Genomic DNA, 16,163 nt, shown 5'->3' with positions numbered 1-16,163 from the left:
AGGGGTGCCTCTCAACTCCGGGGTGAAGCCGGGGTCAGCCCGGGCCCCGTGCTGTGCCAGGGCCTGTCTCTGGATTGTCCTCGGCTGCGCCGGGCAGCGGGGCAGAAGGGAAAGAGGTTTTTCAGCTCGGGTCGAGGGTCAGTGTCCGTGGGGATAGGCCAGGAAGAGACCCGGGACGAAGCCAAGGCTGAGACTGGGCAGCGCTCCGGCCAGGCGCCTCCCCAGTGCAGAAGCACCTTTGCTCCTGCTCTGCCTCTGCTTGGGGCAGGAGTCCTCACGTGTCCCGGCTTCCGTGCCCACCCTGCCCATGCCTCTCCTGAAGTGCCTCTAGGAACCCAGTGTTTCCCTTGCATAGCACTTCGCTGAAACGAACTCATTCCCTCATTTTCCTGTTTCTTCCGTGTCTCGCTCCTCACCCGTGCTCTAGGAGGGCACGGAGTCTTGATGATGTGTGTGCCGGTTCTCCCAGAATAGTGCCTGGCCAAGAGAAACTCCCCATACATTGTCCAGGAGGTTAGGGAGCGCCGAGCCTGGCCTTAAAGCGTCTGCCCCAGAGAAGTCGGGATGACTGTTGCAGAATAAATAACTCCGATGTTCAGCTCAGAGGAGCCTGGAAAAGACCCCTGTGATGCCTGCATGGAGTAGGTCCTTGGAAGGGCTTCCCAACCCCCTCCCCCACCTGGCCCCATACTAAAGCCCAAGACCAGGAGCTACGTGGGAGACCCCAGACAAACACACAAGCTTCCTCCTGGATGGATTCTACACTTAAGTTCCAGCAGCCTCTTCTGGAACCTTCTCCTGGGGCCACAATGTGGGCTTCCCAGAGTTCATGAGAACCATCTGTGCCCCTGCCAGCTGTGACACTGGGGAACCCCTCAACCTCTCCAGCTCAGGGTCGCCATCCCTGAGAGGGACAAGGACACGACCTTCTGTGTGGAGTACAATGTGGTTAGGTCCCTGCAGGGGCTCAGAGCCCCAGCGTCTCCTCCTGCAGCCTGCCTTCCCCTTCCACCGGAGCCTCACTTGGGGTCCTGTCTGCTTGGCCTGCTATCAGAGTCCCCTACTGCCAGCCTCTTTCCTAACTGCCTAGGGGGCCCAGCCTGAGCCTACTGTCACCGCTGCCCCCTCCCCCAGGTCCCAGGCCCTTCTGACCCATCTCCTTGCCCCCTCACCCCACTGTCTTACCCACACCTTGGAATCTGGTGGGATTGGGTTCTTGAAGGCTCGAGAGTACCAGGCCCTGTGTCCTGCTGGCCTGCCCTCACAGAGGTCACAGCCAGTGGGGGCTCTGGTGGGTGCCAAGGGTTCCAGGAGGTCAGCATCAAGGGGTAGTGCCTTCCCAGACCTGGTGACCTTGTTTCTGGCCTAAACGTTGGGCTGCACAGCCTCCTGGATTTCCCCAGGCCTGTCCTGGATGGACAGGCCTCCTGGGTGGGCTGGGTCTGAGCAGCCAGGGTGGGTTGGAGCTGAGCTCGGCCCCTCCCCTGTCCTGGCCCCAAGGAAGACGCAGCGGACAGCCGGGCTTGAACATTTAATGAGGCTCGGCCACGGATGGGCAGGGGCCTAGGCCTTGAGGGAAGCAGTGGTGCGCACGCGCAGCACGCTGGCGCGCAAGGCGGGCTGGTGGTTGCCCACGGCCCAGCGCATGCCGGAAGCGGCCCCCGTGTGCTCTGGCCATGGCCCGTTGAGGTCCGCGTGGCCGCAGGCACTGTACCACCAACCGGCTCCTGAGCGATCGTGGCTGCAGCTGGTGAAGGTCTGGGCGCCATCGGTGCAGGGCGAGCAGCGGTCATGGTCGCGGTCCAGCGTGCTGAAGCCACAGCCCTCCTGGTTGTCCGTCTGGCCCAAGCCCCGGAATGCGTCCCCTGCGCAGTGTGGTGGCGTGGGCGGCAGGCCAGCTGCCCCTCAGGCCCCCGCTCGCCGCCTTGCCATCTGGGGCCCCAGAAGGGCAGGCGCTTGGGGAGGGACAGTCTTCCCCAGAGCTCAGAGCTTGGCAGATGTGGGCCGGCAAGTTGGGGGCTCCAGGGTGGGTGCACCCTGGCCTGCTGCAAGAGTCCCCCTCCCACAGCCTAGAGAGCCCAGGGGGCAAAACAGGGCACTTGGGGGCAGGCACAGGGGTCCCTTACCTCCCCAGCACTCACCTGCATTCCCCGAGTACGGGCCAAGGGTCAGCTGGTAAAACTGGTCCTCCCCGTCCACGTGGAAGTGCTCATAGTGGGCCTGAAGTGTGTGGTTGTCCAGGCCCAGCAGGTCCACCGTCAGCTCCGAGCGCAGGCCCGGCTGGGAGGTCAGGCCAGAGATGTGCTCCAGCCCCAGCCAGTGCTCACCTGCAGGAGTGGGGCACCTGGGCAGAGGCTGCTGTGTGATGGACCACCCCTAGCCTCCTCCTGCCATCTCTCTCCTATGTCCCCGGTGGGGCTCAGGGCCTTGGGGTGCTGGCTACGCCCCTGTGCCCCACAGGCAACACAGTCCTACCTCTCAGGTCTCCGAAGCCTTGTTTGTACTCCTGCCAGCACCTCTCAAAGTCCAGAGGCCGCCGCCGGCCCCGGTCTCGGCTCTGAATCACCGTCCAGCCACCGTCCATGCGCATGTCGCAGAAAACCTGGGGAAAGGGCCAGCCCGTGGATGCAAGCAGGCCTGCCCCTCTCCTGCCCGTGCTCCCTGAAACACTTCGCATTTGAAAACTGAAACTTTTTTACTTGTCAAATGTCATATAAATTTGCATCACATTAAGTTCACTTTCTCAGAAAAGGGGTCAAGCTTGGCAGTGAGGTCACAGGCCCCCAGGAGGGTTGCTCCGTTTGATGTCATTTTGCACCCTGCTTTGTGGCTTTGTTTTTTCACTTAATGCTGTCTCCTGGGCTCTTTCTTTGTTCACACCCTTCGAGGTGGGAGCCTAGGTTTCTCCCAACCTTTTCTGACTGTAACACAACGTCCACGAACACCTCTGTTCCCCGGGTGTGTCTGAGGACGGACTCCACCGGCAGCGCCTGGCCTGGCTGGCCCTTCTCCAGCTAGGTGGACAGTGCCATCTCTTGTTTTTGTCCAAGTGACACACACATTACCCCCGGGCCCTTGCTGCAGGCTGCTCACCTTGAAGGGGGTGCCGACTCCCTCTGGCTGGATGGTGTACACGCCACTGCGGGCCGTGGGGCTCTCCAACCAGATATGAGAGCAGTCCCTCCCTGTGGGGGATACGGCCAGAAAGGCTCAGGGCCTGGGGAGGGGCCATGCTCTCTCGGTGACCGGAACCAGAACCCGCCTCCTGCAGACGCTCTGTGACAGTCTGGCGGATGATTTACGACCTTGGTCCGGGTGGGTGGGCGGCCACAGTCCCTCACCTTGGGCCACAGCTGTCCCAGGCCTCTTCGGAAATGGCTGTGCCTTGGGCTCTGCCAATTTGCTGGCCCCCCAGCCCTCGGCCAGACCCTCGATTCTTCCCGAGGCCCCTGGACACCACCTCACGCCCTCACCTGCTGCCCTTGGAAGGTCAGTCTTGGCTTCCTTACCTTCCTCCTCCTGGCCTGGCAGTGGTCTGAGGACTACCCCAAGCCCAGCCGGCGGTAGGAGGGAATACCGTGGGGCCTGGCCCTTGCCTGCCCTCCCCCCGCCCCCCAAGCTGTTCTGGGCAGGGACCCAGCCAGGTCCTCATGGGGGGTGAGACCTGCTGGGTGGGGACCTGTGGGTGACAGGTGGGAGGCTGTCCGGCTTGGGCCCACCTGGTGGGCCCCTCCCTCTCCCCCGCCCCAGCCAGACCTTGGGGTTCCAGAAGCACCACTGGCACCTGTGGAGAGAGGACCCTGGTGAGAGGCAGGCTCGGTGGCTCTGGGAGTCCCCAGCTCATGTCAGGCTAGTGAGACCCGCTGGTCTGATGGCCACTCTTACCAGCCGTCGATACTGCACCACGGAGCTGGCCTGGGGCGCTGAGAGGAAGAGGAGAGCAGCAAGACCCAGCACAGGGCAGGCAGCCATGCTTCCTGGGGGTGCAGACATGGTGGGTGGAGAGCCCAGCCCACGGCCCTACCAGCCTCCCTTCACGCCCCCCAGGCGCTCACTGTTGTCCTTCGGGGCAGAGCTGAGCCACTGGTCCCCAGCACCTTTTGTGCGGGCGCTGGGCTCACCCTGCCTCCTCCCCTCCCAGGTGCCAGGGCGGGGAGCCCGAGGGCGTGGACAGGGAGGTGAGGGCCGGGGCGCTCTTCCGAGCACACTTCCCCTTGGCAGGTGTCCTCGCTGGGCCCGGGGGGCACCTCCTGCCCTAGCCCTCGAGTGCCGCTTCCACACATTTCACAAAACAGGAGCTTCCAAAATTAGACTTTATTTCAGTTCCTAAGCAACGTGTACACGCGCCTCCGTGACAGGAACAACACGGCCCAGGCCAGTTCACGGCCCTGGGTTTCCCCTGACTTTGTCAGACACTGAGTCAGCACAAGCACAACTGAGCAGGACCCCGGGCCCCAGGTGGGCCGCACAGATGCCGCGTCACAGACACACGACCAGGAGTGGCGACGACACACACGGGCGACGCCCGGGGTGGACGCCCCGTGTGGGGCGGTGGGACGGTGGCCGGCACCCGCCGGCACGTGTGCCAACTGGGGGGCCTTGGCGGACACACGCCCTCTGTCCGCTGAGAGTGCGGCACGGGGAGCAGGTGCGATCCTCCATGGCCGGGGGGGGGCTGCAGCCCTGGACACCCCCCAGCCAGGGGCTGCCCGAGGGGGCAGCCGGGGGGACAGCGTCCGGAGGCCGGCCGGGCCCCGCTGCTAAAGCCAACCCTTCCCCCAGGCTCGCCGGCTCAGAGCTGAGTGCCCCCCACCCGCCACCAACAACACACCCTCTTTGTCCCAATCAGATTTAAGGCTAGTATTTCCTGACATTGGCTTCAGTTTGTCTTAAGTTAAAATTACCTGAGTAAAAAAAATTCAGACATTTTTAAAAGCCAAAACCACACCACCTCTGCAAGGAAAGCGGCTACCAAGCTCGGCCCAGCTGCCCCGTCGGGAGGGGGGCTCCCCGGAGCCACTCGAGGGCTGCTCCGGCCCCTCCCAAACGTGCCGGCGGGAACCCCGCAGCCCAGAACCCACCGTTGAGTCGCTCCCGGGCCGGGGGCTCCGCCGCCCGCGCGTGACAAGGCACAGTGAGGTAGGGGAGGGCTGGCCATGCCCACCTCGGCCCCTCTCCCACCAGCTCGTCCTGATGCCCGTGAACCCCGTGAACCCCAGGAGTGGTCCCTGCAGGGCTGGGGACGGGGTGGGGGCAGGGCTGCTGGGAAGCCTGAGCTCAGAGCAGTTAAATAATTCTTTATTTGGGCGGGTTGGGGGAGGGCAGGCGTGGCTGGGCCTGGACCCCCACGGGGGGTGGCGCCCAGAGCTCCTCGGGGTGGGGGGGGCCGGCCCCAGCGCCTCTCAGCTGCTGCAACTCGGGAGCCGCCGCCGCGGTGCTCGTCCTTCCTATTTGTGCGGCCGGGCCGTGGATGCCCTCTGCAGACAGTACTGAGTGACAGGCAGTGACAGGACCAGGCTGGTGGCGCGGCGTCCCATCCAGTAGAGGCCGTAGCCCAGCAGGCCCAAGAAGGCAGCCTTCACGGCCAGCCGGGACACTCTGCCGGAGATGGACGGCGGGGGCACGCTGGGGAAGGGAGGGCGGGCTGGGCCTGGCTCAGGGTGGGGGGGCACGTGCGCCCCCAGCCCCAGCACGGCTGCCGCCCCCTCCCCAGGCCCCACTCTGTGCTGGGGGACAGCGTGGCGTGGGTGGGCAGGCGGTACTCACGTCATGATCTCCTGGATGTTGAGGTCTGTGGTCCAGTTCTTCTCGATGCCCGGGACGTGGCCCATGCCCACGACACCCACCACGACGGAGGGGACGCACTTCCTGGGCTCAGCTGTGGGGGAAGCGACGCGTCAGCAGCGGCCTGGTGGTGCCAGTGCCCGGAGAGCCCCCTCCCGGGCCGGCCGTCGCGGTCACCATCGGAGGAGCGCGGCAGCTCGAGGCGCCGGGCGGCCTGCCTCAGCATGTAGGTCAGGTAGACGTCACGCTCTGAGACGATGGTGCGGTGCAGGTCGGGAAACTCGCCGATCATCTCTGCCATCATCTGCTCCAGCAGGTCCTTCTGCTTGCAGCGCTCCACGTCATCCTTGCTGGGGGCAGAGGGCACGCTGCCAGCCTCGTGGGGATGGGGCGGCCAGCAGGAGGCTGGTGCTATTGACCCAGGGCAGGGACCTCCGCACCCTTTGTGTTTGGGCTCACGGCGGAAGGAAGGGGTGGGAAGGCCTTGTTTGAGGAGGCTTAGCCCAAGAACAAGGGGGCTGTGTTGCACGGCGGGCCCCGGGCCACTCTTCCTGGGTGGGGCTGCCCGCGGGAGGCTGAGGGGCCCTACCTGATGGGGTCTGACAGGAAACACAGGCCCCAGGCCAGCTTCACTTTCTGCCAGAAGGACAGCGCCGCGATGGCCCTCTTGAAGGTGACGGGGATGGGCCGGTCGCCCAGGTGGAACTTGCAGAAAGGCACCTTGCTGGCCTGGGGCAGAGGCTGGGTGTTGGCTGGGGAAGCCTGAGCCCCGGGCAGCTGCCCAGGCACTGAGCCCCCTTCCTGGCTGAACCCAGGCCCACCTCCTTGAAGGCCTCCCTGAACTCGCCACCAGGAGCCATGCCCAGCTGCTCGGTGATGTGGGCCGACACTTTCAGCAGCAACATCTGCATGAGTCCGGACATGACGCCGTTCTGCAGGGGAGAGAGCCGACAGTCAGCGGCCATGTGGGCGCTGAGCACAGGCTTCCTCAAACGTGAGGGGAGGCCTTGCCTGTGTTCTGGGACTGAGCAAGGGCCGTGGACAGGCGGCCACATCCACAGTGGATGCCCCTTCCCTCCTGCCCCTCCAGCCCAGACCCCAACTCCTCTGCCCACGTCCCCCTGAGGGGCTTATGTTGTGCTGGGCTGGCGGGGACTCTGAGACCCCCCCTTTCCCCTTTGCCGAGCTCCCTGGGGTCCCTGTCCAGGTCTTCCCTGGGGGTTGAAGCTCACCCACCTTACCTGCCTTGTCTGAAACCCAATAAAGGCATATGCCCCTCTCCCGCCCCAGGCCAGGGCCCCAGGGCGGGCTGGGCACCTCCACACTGCCTGGAAGGCCGTGTGCTCACAGGTGGGCAGAGCAGGGAGCGTGGCTGCCTGGGGAGGGGTGCACAGCCCGCGCCCGCCCGACACCGCACCTGCCTCACGGCTTGCTGCAGCTTCTCCAGGCTGAGCTCCTTGGCCTCCTGGAGCAGCGTGCTCTCGTCCATCTTCAGCATGGACACACGGTATTGGCAGAGCTCCACCACCACCACGTCGGGCTGCACCTCCCGGATGGTCTGCAACGGACGAGCCAGCTCAGCCCCCAGTGCGGACCCTGACCCTGATGGTCTGCAATGGACGAGCCAGCTCAGCCCCCAGCACTGACCCTGACCCTGATGGTCTGCAACGGACGAGCCTGCTCAGCCCCCAGCAAGGACCCTGACCCGGACCCTGATGGTCTGCAACGGACGAGCCAGCTCAGCCCGGTGCCTGCCCCCAGCACGGACCCTGACCCTGATGGTCTGCAACAGACCAGCCGGCTCAGCCCCCAGCGCAGACCCTGACCCTGATGGTCTGCAACGGACGAGCCGGCTCAGCCCGGCGCCCACCCCCAGCGCGGACCCTGACCCTGATGGTCTGCAACGGATGAGCCAGCTCAACCCGGCGCCCGCCCCCAGCGCAGACCCTCACCCTGATGGTCTGCAACGGACGAGCCGGCTCAGCCCCCAGCGTAGACTGTGACCCAGATGGTCTGCAACGGACGAGCTGGCTCAGCCTGGCGCCCGCCCCCAGCGTGGACCCTGACCCGGATGGTCTGCAACGGATGAGCCGGCTCAGCCCGGCACCCACCCCCAGCGCGGACCCTGACTCTGATGGTCTGCAACAGATGAGCTGGCTCAGCCCGGTGCCCGCCCCCAGCACGGACCCTGACCCTGATGGTCTGCAACGGACGAGCTGGCTCAGCCTGGCGTCCGCCCCCAGCGTGGACCCTGACCTGGATGGTCTGCAATGGACGAGCCGGCTCAGCCCCCAGCAAGGACCCTGACCCGGACCCTGATGGTCTGCAACGGACGAGCCAGCTCAGCCCGGTGCCTGCCCCCAGCACGGACCCTGACCCTGATGGTCTGCAACAGACCAGCCGGCTCAGCCCCCAGCGCGGACCCTGACCCTGCAGGTGGAGGCCACGCTGGGACCGACCAAGAGGCCCATCCCCAGGGGGCCACCTCAGCTGCCGTGGCAACAACTCATTTAAGTGACTGAGAGAAAACAACACAACAGAAAAGTGCACAAGGCCACGAGGGCTCTGTGGCCTCAGAAACCCCTTTTCTGAGGGGCACTGGACTCATGCAGGAGGGCGGCAGCTCACGGGACGGGGCCGCTCGGCCTGAGGCCAGCCCCGCGTGATGGGCCTTACCTTCACCACGTCCTTCTTGCTGTCGTCACTGAAGTGGGCGGTGCCCACCACGTACACCCTGCTCCCATCCTCAGCCACCAGCTCGGTCACTGTGCGCGGCAGGCTGGGCCGCTCTCGCCGTCTCCTCAGCTTCATCTCCAGGAGCAGGGTCAGCGCGTCCGCGTCGGCTGCAAGGACAGCAGCTCAGCTGGGGTGCCGTGCACACCGGTGGCCTGGGCTCCCAGTTCTCAGGCTGAGCCACACCCGGGGCCCAGATGCACACAGGGGCACGCGCCCCCAAGCAGCACCGCCCACGGGGGTCCCTCCCAGCTGTGACGAGCCGGTCCCTGCTCACTACGGAGTGCAGCTGGGCTCAGCACCGTCTGACGAGACCCTCCCTGTGGAAAGGGTCCTGGGCCTCGGGAAGCTCTGCATCCTCCACGAGGGGGAGCCCCCAGCCGTCACGGCCTCCACGGCGTCTCTGAAGCACTCAGCCCTCCGCCCCAGGGAAGGGGCTCCTGATGGAGCTCCACCAACCCTGCCTATGCTCCAGAGCCTCCTCCCCAACAACCCGGGGCTGGCCCGGGCCGCTGGTCGCCAGACTCAGATCACCCAGTCCGAGCCCCTTCTGCCAGGGAGCTGCCCCTGCCCCCCAGCCCTGAATGATTTCAGGGAGCACGCACACAGGTTCTGGGATTCTCCAGAAAGCACCCTGGGCACCACCTCTGAAGCCCCCACAACAGGTTCCATGTCGGCCTGCAGAGGGAAGGGAATGTGTGAGTCGGGGTGCCCACCCTCCCTGGGGCCTGCCTGGGCTCAGGGCACCCACTTGTCCCCAGTGGGGCCCACCTAGGACTTGGGCTACTGCTCCATCAACTCCACATGCTCCCCAGCATTCAAAGCCTCTCTGTGATCATTGCCTTGTGTGCAGCCCACCCCCAGGGCTCCCTGCCCCAAGGTCCCCCTTGGCTGACCCTCTGGTCAGGAAAACCACACAAAGCTCTCCTATAGAAGCAGCCAGAGTGATCCCAGGCGGCCACACGGAGGGGGGACCCACACTCTGCTGACCAGCTGGCTGGACCCTGAGCCCAAGGTCGTACAAGAAGCAGGCCCCCCACACCCCAGCATCTGGCCCAGGCCTCTGACCTCCTGAGGTGGCTGGCCCTGCTCCTCCTCCCCCTCCATGGCTGGGTGGCGGCTCCTGGCACCGATGAGTGAAGCCTGAGGAGACAGAGGAACCATGTTCGCACCTGGAACCCCAGGGCCATGCCCAGTGCTCAGTCTGTTTTGAAAGATCCGTGGGCGGGATCACAGGCTCTGCATTTCCGGATAGATCGTCACCTGTCCGCCACCAGTTATGGAGGTCCAGGGTCCCTTGTGACCGGGCACGGTAGGTGTGGGACCTGTAAACCCTGCACCACGGGGCTAAGAACAGGGCTGGGGATGTCTGGCTTTGCCCCAGCCGGTGAACTGGGGGTCCTCTGTGTCACCAGGGACAGACAACTGCCAAAGACAACGGACCGTTCAGACCTCCAGGGCCAAGGGAATCAGGAGCCCAAGACCTGTGTCAGACCGTGGGATTCTGGACACCGGAAGGGCCGGCAGCACCGACAACGCAGACTTCACCCATGCTTCCCCAAGATGCCACGGGAAAACTCAGCCCCGAGTCTGAGTGCAGGGGTGGCCAGCACAGCGGGGCAAAGCAGCTTGAAATGAGGAGCCCCTGGAGAAGTCTGACTCGTGACTGCAGGCTGTCACTCCAACTGGTTGGAAGCTGTGGTGCGGTATCGTGTTTGGTTCTGGAGTCTGCCTCTGTCCCATGTGCACCAGGGGATGGAAGGGTGCAGAGCGGTGCTGTGGGGAGCGCCCACCAGAGCTCCGCGGCCCCAGGGGCCGTGCAATGGGGGCTGTGCAATGCTCGCGGGCCTCACTTCAGTCTCACCCTCACACCACACTTCTCAACGTTTCACAAGAGAAGGAAGAGCACATGGTAAAGTAAGGCACTGCGTCAGGTTCACTTCCCCTCTGAGCACCGCAATCACAAGGGGCAGTGAGCCAGCAACTCCCTGCTTCCCCCTGAGCCCGTGTCCTCCTCAGCAGCAGGAGGGACCCGCCACCTGCGCAGGCAGCTCAGAGATGGAGCGGGGCTCCCTCCCGGTTTAACCAAACGCCTGATCTGGTGTCCAGGGACATTCGGACAGGCCTCGGAGCTGACCGGGGTGGGGTGGGCAGCCCATCCTGAGGATGGCCAGGTTTCTGAAAGAAATACAGTCACAGTAAGGGTCAGAAAGAGGAACTGGCTTAGGGCCAAAGGAAGCAGCTAGGCCCTGGTGGGAGGTTGGCCGGCAGAGAAGGGTGGCTGGGGAGGGGAAAGAAGGCCCGGCCTTCTAAGCACTCCTCCCAGAGTACCCCCTGTCCAGGATCCCCAAAGCCCCGTCTTCCCGCTTCACAGATTAAAGCACTCCACCAATGCAAGATGCCAACTAAGTACAAACAGGAAGCGGTGTCTGAAGCTGGAGGGCAGGGCTGAATGGTCAGGGGAGCTGGGCCTGCCCCTCTTCAGGCCCCTGAGCTGGCCCAGGGGGGCAGGTGGAGATGCCGGTCCTTAGTCCAGCTTTACACAAAAAAAGCAAACAGTTCTTACTTCTAAGCAGCACAAGGCTGCCAAAGTACCAGAAAAACTTCTTAAGAAAACATCCTGTGCTCTGGCAGGGAGGCTCCCATTAACAACCAGCAAATCTGAGGTCACCACGTTGTCGTTGTTGCCACAGCCTTCCCTCCCACGGGTGTGGTGGTGGCAGGTCTGGGGCTTGGCAGCCCTCACCCGCCCTGGGGCAGTGTGGCCAGACCCACCCTCTGAAGCCCAGGAGGAAGCCTGTTCCCACAGGGGACAGGCCGGCCCCACCGTGCACAGGCTGGGGGCACCGTTCCGGGTGTGCCCTTTCTGAGTCCTGCCTCCTGTGGGCTGGGGGTATGTGGGTGGCAGACGAGCCTGTCAGGCCTAAAGCCCAGCCCTGAGCCTGTTAAGTGCCAGGACCCGGGTCCCCTGGAGCTCTCTGGCCCACTCCCCGCAGCTGCCCCCCAGAGATGGGTGCCTGGTCTAGCCGGGCAGGAAGGCCCCTGAGACCCCTTCAGCACTGAGTCCGTGATTCTGAGAACCCTCCTTCTCTGACGCTGCTGCAGCCACACACTTTCCAATACCCTGGTTTCTCTCGACCTCAGAGGTGGGTCCCCTGGCAATACCCTTGTAAAATGTCATTTCAGTGGGTTGTAAATTTCAAATATTTATGGCTGGGGCCTGAGCCTTTCCCAGCTGCCAGGAGGGAAGCAAAGGCCCCCACAGACCTCCAAGCCCAGGCCCCACCTCTCTGCACCCACCAGTGGCTGCCGGGGAGCGTCCACATCCCTCCTAGTTTCCTGCCACACATTCTCTGGATCTAGAGGTCCCAGCAGTTCCTTACGCCACTGCAGTGACAAGCAGAGCCCTGGCTGACATCCTCGAGGGGAGACAAATGTGTCCCTTCCTAAATCCATAGCCCAGTGTGTAGCCCTGCTACTGAGCCACGGTCCAGCCACCAGTGCTGGGGGCCTCTGGAACCTGGCACAAAGCAGGAAGAGCCTTCTGCCAGATGCAGTGGCTACCCACTCCCTCTGACCAGCTGTCACTGCCAAGCAGGGTTGTCCACCGAGATGACCTGTGGGCAGATGCCTCAACTGTACTGCAGGGGATGGCCTGGGTTTGGCCAGATCTCAGACCAGCCACTTGGTGCTGCATGGCCCCGGGCAGGACTCTCCAACCTGCTGGGACTCTTAGCTCCTGCCTCTAGGATGGAGGTGGTTAGAGCTATCACCCAGACGTCCCATCTGTCTGCACACAGTAGGCCCTCTCCCAGCTAAAGACGTGTGCCACACGCAGATTTCACTTCAGCTCATGACCTATAGACCTCTGTGGGCTTCCTCCTGTGTGGGCAGGAGCAAACCCCATGGGGCACAAAAGAACCAGCAGTCTGATTTCAGGGGACAACAGAACATGAGTCTTCTCTGGCCGTCTCCTTATCTGTAGAGGGATACACCATGATCTGGCTCTGGAAATCATAATGCTGCACACAGAGGACAGCAGCAGAATCACCACAAGCTTTCAGGAAAACAAACTCCAAAGCGGTGGGAATTCCCAACAGCCCCAGGAGGACCCACCCTGCCCAGTACTCCAAGAAAAGCACCTGCTCAAAGGACAGGAAAAGCCCCACTTGCACTAGGGACCCACCTGGGGTGTACAGCCCTGAGCTACAAATCAGAGTAACACGTTAAGTTGTTCTGCCCTGGAGGATGTTGTTAGCATCTGATAATGTTTTGCTGGGTGTCCATTTCAGGACAGAAGCAGAGGACATCAGACAGTTCAGTGGGAGTGGCAGACCCAGGTTCCTGCTTGCCCAGCCCAGGCAGGGGAGGGTCCCATTGCTATGCACTGAACTGCGTCCCCCAAAATTCATATACTGAAGCCCTAATCCCCAGGGTGATGGTGTTTGGAGGTGGGGCCTTCGGGAGGTGCCTAAGGTTACTGTGAAGTCATGAGGGTGGAGCCCCATGATGGTATTAGGGCCCTTATGAGAAGAGACACCAGAGATCTGGCTGTGTGAGAACACAGTGGGAAGACAGCCATCAGCAAGCCAGGAAGAAAAAACCCTCATCAGCAACCACCCTTGATCTCGGACTTCCAGCCTCCAGAGTTGTGAAAAAAATCTGCTATTTAAGCCCCATCTCTGCTGTTTGTTATGGCTGCAGAGCAAGCTGAGACACCCATCTCTGCCCCCCTCGCCCTTCAAAAAACTGGAAAGCCACAAACTGCCTCCCGGATCCCAGACTGGCTTCTCAGTGTGGCCAAGACCTGACCAGCACCAAATGGAGTTCCCAGAAAAGCCTGCATCTCCCAACCAACCCACTAGGCTTGCTCAGAAACTCAGAGGTCCCAATCTGGACAGACCAGTGCGCTATAGAAATAAATGTCCAGCTGGGAGATGGCAGGATGTGGCCAAAGCTCTGACCTCCCCAATGCCCCCACTTCTTAAGCCTGGGCACCCCTGGCCACTTGAGACCCCCCTGAGACTGGCAGCACCTGCTTTATGGAGGCGTGGCAAAGTTTGGGATTGGGATAGAGGATATATGCCCACTTGTATCTGAGCTGGAGGCCTGAATGGCTCCTTTTCCAGCACACCTGACGGACCCTCCTGGAGCCTGGACACTGCCCATTGCCAGGCCCCCACACTGACCAGCACTGGAAGGCGCTGTGTAGGGGTCTGGCTACTCACCCTACCAGGCTCTCTCCTGGCAGCCTCAGACACCATAGCATCACGGCCGTTCTGTAAGACGGACCAGTGGTCCCAGAGTCAAGGGTCCCTTCCAGTCATGCTGCAAGGGGGTGAGCAGGAGAAAAGGGGGCGGCAAGAGACCCAGAGAGAGCTGAGCCCGCCCAGGAGCGCAGTGAGCCTGGTGGCCGCACATCTCCCTCTCCAGGGCACCCCAAACGCCAGTGGGATTCCACCTGGAAACCACCCATTCTCCTAACGAAGCTGTCCTGATGCCCAAAGGTGGCAAGGACTTGTGAGCGGAGTTCCTAGTTGTTTCTGAGAGGCCGATACCGAGGCGGCCTTGCCTCTCCGGGGAGAGTTTTACAGACTCTCATACGCGGTACTTTGTGGCACAGAAGTTACACCTCCATACGACTGCTTCATGGAAACAAAGTGGAGACTGTTGCAGGCCGCTGAAGTTCGGCTGCGCGCACAGAGGGACACCTCCGCTCCGCTCTGCCATATGGCAGCCCTACTCGCTCGGCTTGAAGGGCAGAGGCCACCAGCACTCGGGCAGGGCCCGGGGTCTCCGCCGGGAGAGGCCCGCGGCCCCCGGCCCGCCCCACCCGAGCCCTCACGCCCTCTCCCCCGCCCCCCTCCCCTCGAGCCCTGGCCGCCGACCCGGCCCCGCGCGCCCTCTTTACAGGCCTGGGCTGACCCTTCCAGCCCCCAGACCCCACGCTGGGGGCTGACTGGGCCCGGTCCAGAGCGAGGTGGCCCCCGTCCCCGACCCCGACTCGACCCCGACCCCTGCCCGTCAGCCGGGGCCCGCGCCGCGCAGCGTACCGAGGCGGGGCGGCGCTCCTCAACCGGCCTCCATGCGGCTAGTCGCCCCACCGGACGGGGCGGACCGGGGCCGGGACCGGGGGCGGAGCGGCCGGACGGGCCGGGGCCGGGGGCGGGCGGCGCGCGGCATGCCGGGAAGCGCAGTTCCACGCGCCGCCCGTCCGCTCCGTCGGCGCGCTCGGTCCGCGCCGCCGGACTACACTTCCCAGGGATCCGCGCGCGAGCGCCCGCGGACTACACTTCCCAGGAGCCGTGCGCGAGGGCCCGAGGACTACACTTCCCAGGGGGCCGCGCACGAAAAGCCCCGCCCCACCCCGCTCCACTCCGACCCCGGCGCCTCTGGTTCTAGGAAGAAGGAGATTCTGGAGACGTGAGTTCGAGCCCCCGGGCCTGTGGAGGAGCCCGGCGGCCTTGCAGAGCACTCTTAAATTCTCTGACCGCAGCTCTCAGTCTGTAAAAGGGATGACGTTCCCGCGATGTCAACGGAGAGACTTTGTGTCAATCGCCCAAGGGGCAGCCTATAGTGGGATGGGAGGAGCAAAAAACTCGGGGTGTGGAGCAAGCCCACGTGCCTCTACCTGGGTTGGGGGTGCCTAGACTCCCGCGCGCCGGCGACCGGGCCATCCCTCGACTTGGTGGGTGGAGTCCCCTGGGAGGGCAGGCGCCAGGGGTCCTGCTGCCTACCAGGCTGAGACCTGGACCCCAAGCCCCGGAGGGGTGTTTAATGGGCGGTCTCAGATCGGGCGGACCCCGGCGAGCCTGGAGCCACAGACCCACTGCCGCGGAGGGGCCCCAACCGCCATGTCTCTGGCCCCTCATCGTCCCCATTTGGTCACGTGGGCGGTGGGGGGTGGGATGCGGACTCCCAGTAGGGTGTCCCGAGGCTACCGCCCTCTTCTCCCCACGTGGAGCGCCCCCGGCCGCCCACCCCCACTGCCTGGGCCCTGGAGGGGGCCTGGGGCCTGCTGCCCTCGCCTGGGCCCTCCTCCATTCTCGCAGGGTGGTTCTGGGGCTGGGCACCCTGCAGCTGGTGGATGTGGGGACGGCTGGCCTGCTGGCCACACGCGGACCCCCGGTCAGCTAGCTCCACTGAAGCTTGTGTGCAGCTCAGGGCCGTGGGACGACTGGCTGGCTGGGGGCCTCAGTAGCTGGAGCAGGCTGCCTGCCCTTCACTCTGGAGCCACCTGGGAGTGAGGGCACGGTCCAGTCCAACCCCCACTGGGCCTGGACCTGCTGGGCCAATCCACCAGCGCTCAGAGCGGGGCACTGGGCCGCCCCTCAGGTTCCAGGAAGAAAGGCCCTGGCATTGGTGACTTGTAGGGGTCACAGGTTCCCGTGTTCTTTGGTGGGGTAGTCCTGGGGTCCAGCTGATGTGAGAGATAATCCCCCGGCCACTCTTGGTACCAGGCTGGGCTGTTTGCCCGCTGAGCTCTGTATACTGGAGACTCCAGGCTGACGCTTCTGGGGCAGGCTTGCCGCCCACCTCCCTCCTACGGCTTCTTGGTCCCCGAAGGGCCCGGCTGGCCTCAGGGAGGCCTCTGTCCTCCTTGGTAGGTGCTCCTCCTGTCCAGTTACTGTTCCGTCCCTCTGTGC

General features: G+C 63.9%; 2 protein-coding genes across 4 annotated transcripts; both read right to left on the bottom strand.

Annotated features, from left to right (window-relative positions):
- Positions 1 to 1,516: 1,516 nt before the first annotated feature.
- Positions 1,517 to 4,215, bottom strand: LOC114218382 (angiopoietin-related protein 5-like). Of its 2 annotated transcripts, XM_028115435.2 has the most exons (5): positions 3,886 to 4,215; positions 3,094 to 3,784; positions 2,476 to 2,602; positions 2,142 to 2,327; positions 1,517 to 1,865 (listed from the first exon to the last, which is right to left on the bottom strand). In XM_028115435.2, the coding sequence occupies exons 3-5, from the start codon at positions 2,588 to 2,590 to the stop codon at positions 1,564 to 1,566; spliced, it is 603 nt and encodes a 200-aa protein (XP_027971236.1). In that variant the 5' UTR covers positions 2,591 to 2,602; positions 3,094 to 3,784; positions 3,886 to 4,215; the 3' UTR covers positions 1,517 to 1,563. The 2 variants fall into 2 exon arrangements, with proteins under 2 accessions (XP_027971236.1, XP_027971235.1); XM_028115434.1 differs by lacking the exons at positions 3,094 to 3,784; positions 3,886 to 4,215 and having other exon boundaries at positions 2,476 to 3,087.
- An 84-nt stretch (positions 4,216 to 4,299) lies between these two features.
- Positions 4,300 to 14,638, bottom strand: TRABD (TraB domain containing). Of its 2 annotated transcripts, none has more exons than XM_028115431.2 (10): positions 14,571 to 14,638; positions 9,586 to 9,660; positions 9,123 to 9,195; positions 8,461 to 8,627; positions 7,202 to 7,342; positions 6,606 to 6,716; positions 6,374 to 6,513; positions 5,962 to 6,134; positions 5,767 to 5,878; positions 4,300 to 5,625 (listed from the first exon to the last, which is right to left on the bottom strand). In XM_028115431.2, the coding sequence occupies exons 2-10, from the start codon at positions 9,622 to 9,624 to the stop codon at positions 5,448 to 5,450; spliced, it is 1,134 nt and encodes a 377-aa protein (XP_027971232.1). In that variant the 5' UTR covers positions 9,625 to 9,660; positions 14,571 to 14,638; the 3' UTR covers positions 4,300 to 5,447. The 2 variants fall into 2 exon arrangements, with proteins under 2 accessions (XP_027971232.1, XP_027971233.1); XM_028115432.2 differs by having other exon boundaries at positions 4,300 to 5,598.
- Between the last annotated feature and the right edge of the window lie 1,525 nt (positions 14,639 to 16,163).

This window comes from Eumetopias jubatus, unplaced genomic scaffold, assembly GCF_037043125.1.
Source record: "Eumetopias jubatus isolate StellerSeaLion01/CBP00866 unplaced genomic scaffold, mEumJub1_p1.0 scaffold_8, whole genome shotgun sequence".
Classification (NCBI taxonomy): domain Eukaryota; kingdom Metazoa; phylum Chordata; class Mammalia; order Carnivora; family Otariidae; genus Eumetopias; species Eumetopias jubatus.
This window is presented reverse-complemented; position numbering and strand designations above follow the sequence as displayed.